The 11,107-nt window shown below is 44.2% G+C and overlaps 1 protein-coding gene across 4 annotated transcripts in view; it reads left to right on the forward strand.

Moving 5' to 3' along the window:
- PER1 (period circadian regulator 1) overlaps positions 1–9,292 on the forward strand; it is a 67,869-nt gene extending 58,577 nt beyond the window's left edge. For all 4 annotated transcript variants that reach the window (XM_040346769.1, XM_040346771.1, XM_040346770.1 and 1 more), the window contains 4 exons: positions 133–289; positions 4,830–5,022; positions 5,130–5,280; positions 8,698–9,292. In XM_040346769.1, coding sequence (XP_040202703.1) covers positions 133–289; positions 4,830–5,022; positions 5,130–5,280; positions 8,698–8,826 — 630 coding nt within the window. In that variant the 3' untranslated portion in view covers positions 8,827–9,292. The remainder of the gene's footprint in view (positions 1–132; positions 290–4,829; positions 5,023–5,129; positions 5,281–8,697) is intronic.
- The last annotated feature ends 1,815 nt before the right edge of the window (positions 9,293–11,107 follow it).

Consider the following 11,107-nt stretch of genomic DNA (forward strand, 5'->3'; position numbering starts at 1 on the left):
TGTTAGGGTCCATTCCTCCTCTAGGCGGCAGTATAACCTGAAGGTTAAAGGCTTCATGTGTCCCTTATTGTTTTCCTAAGAAAACAATTTTATGGCAAGTTCAAAAATTCTATTATTTCTCCCCATCTCCAGGGTGATAATCAGGAGTCCTCGTCCCACCATGATGCTCTCTCGAGTTCTAGTGATCTTCTGGATCTCCTCCTCCAAGAGGATTCCTGCTCTGGCAGTGGCTCGGCCGTTTCTGGTTCCATGGGCTCTAATGGAGGCAGCACGTCTGCATGTGGCACCAGTAAGATATTTGATTTATTTGTGTTTTTATCTGTAGATGAATGACAGACGACATTATTATGACCAGGCCTCGACAAATTCCGGTCGCCAGGTCACAATTGCGACAAGAAATTGTGACCTGGCGCCCGCCGGTAATTGAGGGCGCGGCTTTGCAGCCTTCTAGGCCACGCCCTCAATTACCGGCCGTCGCGGGCCTGCCGCGATTGCGCGGCGGGGGCGCACAGAGGCACAGGATCCTGGATCCCGTGAAGGCCCAAGCTACCTTCTGTGACCTGGCGCCATATGGTGGTGGCCGTTGGCATTACAAGTAAAACAGCAGTTCTAATGTGTGTTCTTTTACTGTTTTCACTGCCATCTCCTTCCCTCTAATTAGAACCCCCAAACATTATATATATTTTTTTATTCTAACACCCTAGAGAATAAAATGGCGATCGTTGCAATACTTTCTGTCACACCGTATTTGCGCAACGGTCTTACAAGCTCACTTTTTTTGGGAAAAATACACTTTTTTAAATTAATAAAAAAGACAACAGTAAAGTTATCCCAATTTTTTTTTATATTGTGAAAGATAATGCTACACCGAGTAAATGGATACCTAACATGTCACGCTTCAAAATTGCGTCCGCTCGTGGAATGCCGACAAACTTTTACCCTTTAAAATCTCCATAGGCGACGTTTAAAAAATTCTACAAGTTGCATGTTTTGAGTTACAGAGGAGTTCTAGGGCTAGAATTATTGCTCTCGCTCTACCAATCACGGCGATACCTCACATGTGTGGTTTGAATATCGTTTACATATGCGGGCGCTACTCACGTATGTGTTCGCTTCTGCGCGCGAGCTCGGCGGGAAGGGCTAGTTTTCTGGCTCCTAACTTTTTTAGCTGGCTCCTAGATTCCAAGCAAATTTGTCAAACCCTGATTATGACTGATAAATGAAAGGGCCTAATGCCATCAAGACTCCGCTGTAAATAAGCTAAAAAGTGGAGTTTTTCAATTTCTGTGTATCCGATGCGAGAAAATCATTTTCCTGTCTTGTATAAAACAAGACACACATTTTTTGCGAAAAAAAAAAAAAAAGGAAATTCAAGCAAATACGTCATATAGAGTAAAAGCCAAATCTACACTCCAGTACTCTGTGCTCTCTCCAGGATGTTGTCGGAAAATTCAACCATTTGTACGCTCCATCGGACAATTGTCGGATTTTTCGCGGACAAATGTGGGATAGCATGCTTTAAAATTGTCCGTCAATAAATGTGTGTTGTCCGATTATCTGATCGTGTGTACACAAGTCCATATGAAGTACAAACACGCATGCTCAGAAGCAATGCTCACCATAACACAGTATTAGCAGAAGTTGCCCAAAGGATGTCACTAAAGAGCAGAAAAACCACGTAGTTTTGTTTGTTGGCCGACAATTCTTTGCCGTTTGTATGCAAGACAAGTTCACGGCCAACGCCCTTCGGACAAAAGTCCTAAGCTTTGTCCGATGAAAATCCGATCGTGTGTATGAGGCTTAAGTATGCTTTTGTCTCCTGTATTTAATACATTTTTGTGATGGTAATGCCTTTGCACCCTCCTGTGTGTATTTTGCAGTTTGTTAACAATTTCCCGATCTGAGGAGGGCTGCATTGGGTGAAGCATTATGGGCTTTGACACCATCAGATGTACTACCAGTGGCGGGTCGGGTCAGTCGGTAGCACTTACCCCATCGCCGTCCTCCCATTCTACTGCTGTTCTCCTGGGGCCTCTCATTCTCCGGGTCATCACGGCAGCTACCGTTTCCTCCCTCCTCCTCGGCGGCCAATCGGGAGTCTTCTCTTTTCGGCCAATCGGAAAACGAGTCTCACACCCGCTTCTGATTGGCTGGATTGAGGCTCAGTGTTTTAACAGTGAATATTCATTCACTGTTATAACACACCTGGGTGGGATCGGAGCATATCCTCTGCGACATGAGCCCGCCTAATTTTGAAGCCTATTAGAGCCTCTGGCTCTAAACGAGTGCTTAAAAAAAAGAAAACTTGCTGCTGTGTAATTCATGCACCCGGTGCCCTGAAAGGGGCCAGACGCATGAATAGGGGGCGGCCGCGGCAGCCGTGGATAGATTCATGGAAAAAACAAGATGCGCTATACAAAAAAAGAATTTTTTTTTTTAAAGGTCATAACATAGATCAGTGTCCATAGATGATCTAAAACGTAAAGAAAGTCCTGATCCCCAGTGAAGTGAAGGAAACAGAAGAAACAGTCCATAAGTGTTGATCTAAGGCTGTGGTGACGATCCAATAGATAGAAAAACCTCCACCATAAATCAATATGTCTGCTTACCAGATAACCAGCGGTCTCTTAATTAAAAGAAGACCCCAGAAGGCGTGTGGGTAAACACTATGGCAGTTGGAATGTAGAAAGACTGAATATCATGTACACCTCCGTCTCAAGCCAATCGATGGAAAATTGGGGTCCCGATTATCATGGAAGACACATAAGGGCCACAATAGTGTAATAACGTAGGTAACATTTATTAAAAAGAATAGATTCATGCTATGTATGAATCTATCCATTGCATATAGGGGGTGAAGTGTAGAGAGGGGGCAGCGCCTGGGCACCCCTAAAGGACGGGCCGCCACTGTGTACTACTCTTGAGTGCTGGAGTGTTTGAACTTTTGTAAACACCAGCATTTTGACTGAACTGTGGATTTGTTGACGAGACTAAAAGGTAAGTTAACCACTTGCAGACCGCCCGCCGTCGTTATAAGTCGGCAGTTTGAAGAGGAATATCATTGTTATGACAGCAGCTAGCTACCATAAACCCGGTATCCTCTTCTTCAGCGGACGGTCCACTTACAGATAAAAGTGGTCTCTGCAGGAGATTCGCCGCAAGATCACTATTATTGGGGGCAGGAGAGGGCCCGCCGCACTCTAGTTGTCTCCACTTACCGGAGCTGTCAGTAGCGGCGGAGACGATCGCTTCTGCTCTCCTCTGAGCCTGTATGGCGAGGGGAAGATGGCTCCCGCTCGGCTCTATAGCATTGGAGGGGGGAAGCGATGTCACACGTCACTTCCGCCCAATGCTCTTAAAGTGGAATTATTTTTTTCAAATACATTTTTATTTTTATTGCATTTTAGGCCCCGTACACACGACCGAGAAACCCGGTCGTGTGTACACTTTTCAGCGAGGAAGCCGAGGAGGAACTCGTCGGGCCAAATAGAGAACATGTTCTCTATTTCCTCGTTGTTCAATGAGGAAAGTTGGCCCGCCGAGATCCTCGGCGGCTTCAACACTGAACTCGACGAGGAACTCGATGTGTTTGGCACGTCAAGTTCCTCGGTCGTGTGTACGGGGCCTTAGTGTAAATATGGGATCTGAAGCCTTTTTGACCCCAAATCTCATATTTAAGAGGACCTGTCATGCTTTTTTTCTATTACAAGGGATGTTTACATTCCTTGTAATAGGAATAAAAGTGACCCATTTTTTTTTAAAAGGACAGTGTCAAAATAAAAAGTTAAATAAATAAAAATAAAATAAAAATTAAAGCCTGCACGCAGAAGCGAACGCATACGTAAGTCGCGCTCGCATATGAAAACTGTGTTCAGACTACTCTGTAACTCAAAACTGGTAACCTGGAGAAATTTTTAAACGTTGCCTATGATAAACGTCATAAAACTTTGTCACCATTCCACGAGTGTGCGCAATTTTGAAGCGTGACGTGTTATATATCAATTTACTCCGCATTAACATTACTTTTCACAATATGAAAAAAAATTGGGCTAACTTTACTGTTGTCTTATTTTTTAATTAAAAAAAATGTTTTGTTTTTTTTTCCAGAAAAAGTGCGCTTGTAATGCCCTGTACACACGATCGGGTCGTCTGATGAAAACGAACCGATGGATTTTTCATCAGATATCCGATGAAGCTGACTTTCATCAGTCTTGCCTACACACCATCGGTTAAAAATCTGATCATGTCCAACGCCGTGACGTAAAACACAACGACGTGCAGAGAAAAATAAAGTTCAATGCTTCCGAGTATGCGTCGGCTTGATTTTAAACATGCGTGGATTTTTGACCGATGGATTTTCCCACAGACGATCGTTTTTTTAACCATACGCAAATTTTAAAACCGGTTCTATTTTTTTTTTTTATCGATGGGGGAAAAAACTGATGGGGCCCACACACGATCGGTTCGTCCGATGAAAACGGTCCATCAGTCCGTTTTCATCAGACGAACTGATCATGTGTACAGGGCATAAGACCGCAGCGCAAATACAGTGCGACAGCCATTTTATTCTCTAGGGTGACCGAAAAAAATATAATGTTTGGGGTTTCCAAGTAAATTTCTAGCAAAAAAAAAAAAAAATGTTTACCTTGCAAACAGAGTCTGAAAAATAGACCCGGTCCTTAAGTGGTTAAATGGTTGGGTGCCTGGCACGGGATGGCAGGGTAAATTTGGCTTTTAGTTTGTTTAAAATATTATTTTAGTGATATTTTAATTTAATCTCTTAATCCTTCCTAATTCCGTATTCTTTGTCCTTTTCTTCTCTTACTCAGGGAGCAGCGAGAGCAGCAATACCAGCAAATACTTTGGGAGCATCGATTCATCGGAGACAGATTTGAGGGTTAAAAAGGCAGAGCGGGAAGAGGCCGAGAGGAAAGTTATCAGATATGTCATGCAGGACCCACTGTGGCTACTGATGGCGAATGCCGACCATGATGTGATGATGTCGTACCAGATCCCCTCAAGGTTAGAACCCTAGGGGCTTTTATTACATGAATAAGGTCTTTGGACTGTTCTAAAACTGATCTCAGCCGGTTTCTATTATACTTACGACTCATGTTGTACCCACACAGAGACATGGAAAGTGTCCTTAAGGAAGATCGGGAGAAGCTAAAGCAACTCCAGAGAAACCAGCCTAGGTTTAGCGAGGAGCAGAAGAGGGAGCTGGGGGAGGTCCATAGCTGGGTCAGAAGAGGACGATTACCGCATGTCATCAATATCACTGTGAGTGTTTACATGTGTATGGAATGCATAGAACATCTGTGATAGAGATTATATATATATATATATATAATATATATATATATATATATATATATATATATATTGCATGACTTCCAGAACAAGAACTTCTATAGACTAAAGTTTTTCTAGGCTTGTTGACCCCAAGTGGTCACGTTGGCTTTCTTTCATTCCACAGATAATCAATATCACCAGCTTAGTAGTTCCCATAATAGTTTTGTACTCACCGTAACATTTCTTTTCTTGGAGTCCATTGAGGCAAATAGAAAGTCTTAATGCTTGAGTTATGCAGCCGCCTACAGGAGGAGTGGACAATGGCAAACAAAAATTTGTAGGCCAGTCCAGGATAACTCCTCCCACTACCAGCAATCCTTCATTTGTTTTTTTTAGCAAAGCAGTACTGAGAGCGTGATCATGCCTTACATAGGGGTGGGACCGGGGCTGTTCAACGGACTCCAAGAAAAAGATTTTATGCCGAGTACAAAATCCAATTTCCTTTCTCATCTCGGGGCTCAGAGCACAGGAAGTCCCAACCTTTAAAATGCCCCCAAAAGCAGTACAGATCAGGTATTAAAGGTGCAAGCCCCTGACCAGGCTACGCACCAAGTGGGTGTTCAGAGACGAAGCAAGTGCTAAGGCAATGCCAAAGGCTCTGGACCTAGAAAATGCTCCATAGCTGTGACGGACTCCGGCCACCCTGTTGGGTATTTCCACCAAGAAGCTGCTTCCCAAGTCCTGGAACACGAGACCAATAGATCTGGCTATAGCAGTGATGGCGAAACTTGGCACCCCAGATCACAGCTCCCAACTGTCCCTGATTTCGAGGGACTGTCCCTGATTTGGAGCAATGTTCCTCTGTCCCTTATTCCTCCTCATTTGTCCCTCATTTTGGTCTGATCTATAAAGATGTATATAAAATGCACTTTTTATCTATCAAACAGTGTTTTCCAGCATTAAACTTTCATCTGATTTCTAATATGCTGCATTTGTAAATTCCAAAAGTCAATATAGGGGAATAGTAGTGGTAAAAAAAGCACTTGTAGGTTTAACCAATCTTGTTTTTTTTTGTACAATTCTCCTTTAAGGGGGCGTAACAAGGGGTGTGTCCTATGCCTACATACTTTTGCTGATAGGTGTCCCTCATTCCCATCTTAAAAAGTTGGGAGGTATGCCAGATGTTTTGGAACTACATTTCCCATGATATCTCATGCACGCTGCAGTGTAGGTGAGCATCATGGACATCTGTTGTGCCAAGGTTCCCTATCACTGGGCTATAGTAATCCCAAGAACCAGGCAACACCAGTTTTGGAGTACACCAAAAATTGAACTGTTTATTAGAACCAGAATACAGTCTTATATACACTTGAGGAGGTGGTTCCCCTCTCCTGATCATATTACCCTAACAATACAAACTGTAACCAGAAACATAAATTAACATGAGCTAATTAACTAGTCATTTATCCAGCCTAGGTGACTCAGGTCAGGTCAGCCTTGTTGTTTTCTAGCTCAGAAGACACAATTAGACTCGGTTCACACAGGGGCGGCTTCCAAGTCGCCCGGATCTAAAGCCGCTCCGCACATCGCGACTTGCAAAACAACTTCTGTATAGAAGTCAATGCAAGAAGCTCTGAAGTTGCCCCAAAGTAGTACAGGAACCTTTTTCTAAGTCGGAGCGACTTGAGTCGCTCTTATTAGAGCGGTTTCATTGTACAGAATGGAGCGCGACTTGTCAGGCGGCTAAGACGCCCCCGTGTGAACCGGGTCTTAACATTATCATAAGTATAAACACAGGACACCTTCTCACAATAGCAGGAGCTCCCAGTAGCAGACTGTCCGTCTCCCCCATTATACAGAGGCCAATGTGATCAGCTCTTTCAATTAACATGTATAGTTCAGAATCAAATAAACCAGGAATAGTCTTTGTATATTTCCTGGGAGATATTGTGGATAAATATTACTGTCCTATTTATTTGGCCACCCTGTAACCCTAATAGACAACAGGGTAACTTAGACATAAGAGGGACATGGGGGGCTGAAACAAAGGTTTCCCAGTTCTCTTCAAAAGCCCCTGTCCCGGCATCCTATGTGAAGTCCTGTGCCTGAAGGTAATTTCCAGGCTCTACTTGCATTTTCTGAACCATCAGAATCTGGCCACAGTGCTCCAAAGGCTGGTGGTAATTAACGAGAACAAGCCACAGACGGGCAATTGTAAGAAACTGCAACTCCAATCTTAAAGCGCAGCTAAAGGCAAAACTTTTAGAGAGGGATTAGAACATCTGTCAGCTTTTATTGCCGTCTGTCCCCATTAGGGAGATTCACCCCCTCTCTTTGCCACGTTTACCATTGTCATTGAAATTGGAAGTAAAGAAATTCCCAATTTTTGATTTGTCCCCAGAACAATAATAGAGGGGAAATCTTCCAACGGGAACATTAATTCATGTGATCCTGGTGCAAACCAAGGATTTCCTCAGTTTAGAGGAATTTCCCCTCACTTCCTGTTTTGGCTGTGGGACAGGAAGTGAAAAGAAATCTCCCCAGGAGATAGGACAGTAATGATAATTCACAATGTATTGCAGGATATCTTGAAATATTACAGGTGGTTAATTCTGAACCCAACAGGTCAATAGGAAAGTGATTCATTCACGTGGTAACACATGCTGTTAAGGGGGTAATTAAGTCTACTACTGTCATGTAAATTACCCTTAGTTTGGCTTCTAAAGACCTGTTCATTGTGTGATGTTAATTAACACTATATTGTGTGAAAGTTCTATTGATGATAGATGTGGAATGTGTATTGTATTGAGGTGAAAAGAGCTTATCTCAGAGTCACCTCGTCTGGATAAATGGTTAGTAATTAGCTCATGTGGATTGTGTCAGGCCCGGTGCCAGAAAGTCTACCCAAGAAATGTGTATTGGAGGCTCGTTAGCACCCATTGTATGATGTTGTGGGTGGATTGTGTCATTGTCCCTTTGATTACTGCAGCATGCTTTCAACTGTATAAAAAGAGCCTAAGTTTACCATTAAAGTGTCATTCGTTTGGAACCAGAGAACAGAGCTGTGTGTGTCTCGTTTTCTGGGGGAAATCCAATGGGTCCTGTCTGCTGGATTGTGGAGTGTCGGAAGCGGTCTTGGGTTGGTGGAATGGAATATCGTAATGGCGTTAACCCCTGACCGTTACAATATATATATCAGTTATTTTTATATCCTGATGCCAGTTTTGTTAGGTGAATGTTTGTATAGGTACATTTTGCATATACCGATAGCAGATGATTTTACAGGGGAAGGGGTTTTGACATTATAAGTGACCCTTGCACAGTCTGATTTAAGAGATTTAATGGGTTAAACCGATTTGCTGTTTCTGAATAATGATTGTTTATGTCCTCTCTCTCTCTTTCCAGGCCTGCACAGGTTGCTCTCCGGATGCACCTCCATACGAAGAAGACCTGGACCTCTCGATAATGATGGAAGAGGGAGGAGAGTGCACAGAGGGGGGAGAAGAGGCCAGGGCTAAAACGACGGCAAGCTGAAAAGCCTCCTTGCTTCTTCTGAGCTGATCAGTGACAATCCTAAGCTGCCTTATAGACAATCTTGCCAGTGATTCACTTGCTAGAACTGCTGGAGCGCCCACGCACTGCCGCTGGGAGGGGCTGGAAGATGGACCAAGCTGCAAAGGTGACATTTCCCGTCTTCTCCGCTCTGATTCAGCCGCAGTGGATTTCCACAATACGAAGTTTGGGTTTCGCAGAACCTCTAAGTGCTATCCTCGTGGGCTACAAAAAATAAACTAGATGGCTTAACCAGGCCACCATTGTGAAGGATGAAAGGGATCGGATGAATGTGTTTATTTTTCCCTATATATATTTTTTTAATTTATCATCTTGTGAAAGTTAGGGGAAAGAAAATGCTTTATGTTTTGGGCTGCTGGTCAACGTGCCGTTGTCCGCTGTTCGAACAGTTTTTGTAAATAAAGATCTGTTGTTTTTTTATTCCTTACAAATGTGTGAACATAGTTATTGCTGCAAGCCTTTGCTCCACCTTCCCTTTTATAAAGGGGCTACATGGGTGTCAGACCCAGAAAAGGTTAAATCGAGGCAACTACAAGGAAGAAGTGGAGACACATATACCATGGAGATTTACAAAAACGTGTGCACACAGCATCTGGTGCAGCTGTGCATGGTAACCAATCAACTTCCAGGTTTTATTGGCAAAGCTTAACCACTTCAATACTGGGCACTTTCACCCCCTTCCTGCCCAGGCCAATTTTCAGCTTTGAGCGCTGTCACACTTTGAATGACAAGTGCGCAGTCATGCAACACTGTACCCAAATACATTTTTTATCTTTTTCTTCACACAAATAGTGCTTTCTTTTGGTGATATTTAATCACTGCTGGGATTTTTATTTTTTACAAAAAGAAAAAAGAAAATATAAAAAAAAAAGTTTTCTTAGCTTCTGTCAGTAAATTTTGTAAGTACATTTTTCGCCTTTACTGATGTGCGCTGATGAGGCAGTAATATGCCGCACAGATGGGCACTAATAGGTGGCACTAATATGCGGCACTGATGGGCAGGCACTGAAAGGATGCACTGACTGGCATCACGGATGGGCACTGCTTCCCTGTAATCAGGGCACCGACTGATTACAAGCCCAGGTCTTCCCGCTGATTGGCACTCCTCGCCACACACACTGTCAGTGTAAGGAGAGCCGATTCTTGTTTACATCTGATCAGCTGTGATTGGACACAGCCGATCACATGATTAAAGAGCCATGGCTCTTTAGAGATCGGGGTCACGCCGTGTCCTAGCAACAAGGCGTGGCCGTTCTGGGCGCTGTCATATGACGTCCACCCAGATGGAGAGCCGCACCATCCCTATGTCATTTGACGTGTCGGCGGGCGGCAACTGGTTAATTGAACAAGCTGAAGTTAGAAGCTGCAGGGTGATGTCATAAGGAAGGGATGGAGAACACTTAAGATTCCTATTGGCTGAGGAGGCAGCAGGGGATGGTGCCTCCTATAGCCTACAGGCTGCACCGCCTCTTCAGCGAATTGGTCTGCTGTCCATCACTGCAATTTTGAGTTCATCCCGCGGGCTTCCTTTCAGTACAGATCCTGGATGGAGCCGTGACTAAAGTGAGGGAGAATAGAACAAGAAAGCAGAATTCTTCTCTCTCCCACAGCTCCATGCACTGTACTGTCTGTAGCTGGTGACTACAGCCTGAGAATTGCACAGGTCACAGCTGCAATAATCACCAGCTACACCCAGTGCAGGTAGCTGTGTAGGTCTGGAATTACACCTGTGCATTCTTGGTGCTTTTTGCATATTTGTACTACAGAACGTGTTCCATAGGAAACCATGTTAAATGTCCTGTATTGTAAAAATGCATAGGTGTGAATCCAGCCTAAGAGAGAATAGCATTTCTGCTCTGTGTTGTGTGACGGAAGCACCAAGGAGATCTTGCTGCCTGTGCTCAAACTGTGTATGTACAGTGCAGGGATGGGAGCTGTGCTGAGTGCCCCGTCAGCGGTGACCCCTGTACTCTCTCTCCTTCCAGCTGTGACCCCTGTACTCTCTCTCCTTCCTGCTGTGACCCCTGTACTCTCTCTCCTTCCTGCTGTGACCCCTGTCCCCTCTCTTCTTCCAAAAGTGACCCCCCCTGTCCTCTCTCTCTCCTTCCAGCTGTGACCCCTGCCCCCTCTCTTCTTCCAAAAGTGACCCCCCTATTCTCTCTCTCTCTCCTTCCAGCTGTGACCCCTGCCCCCTCTCTTCTTCCAAAAGTGACCCCCCTGTCCTCTCCCTCTCCTTCCTGGT

The sequence above is a fragment of the Rana temporaria genome, chromosome 3, assembly GCF_905171775.1.
Source record: "Rana temporaria chromosome 3, aRanTem1.1, whole genome shotgun sequence".
NCBI lineage: Eukaryota > Metazoa > Chordata > Amphibia > Anura > Ranidae > Rana > Rana temporaria.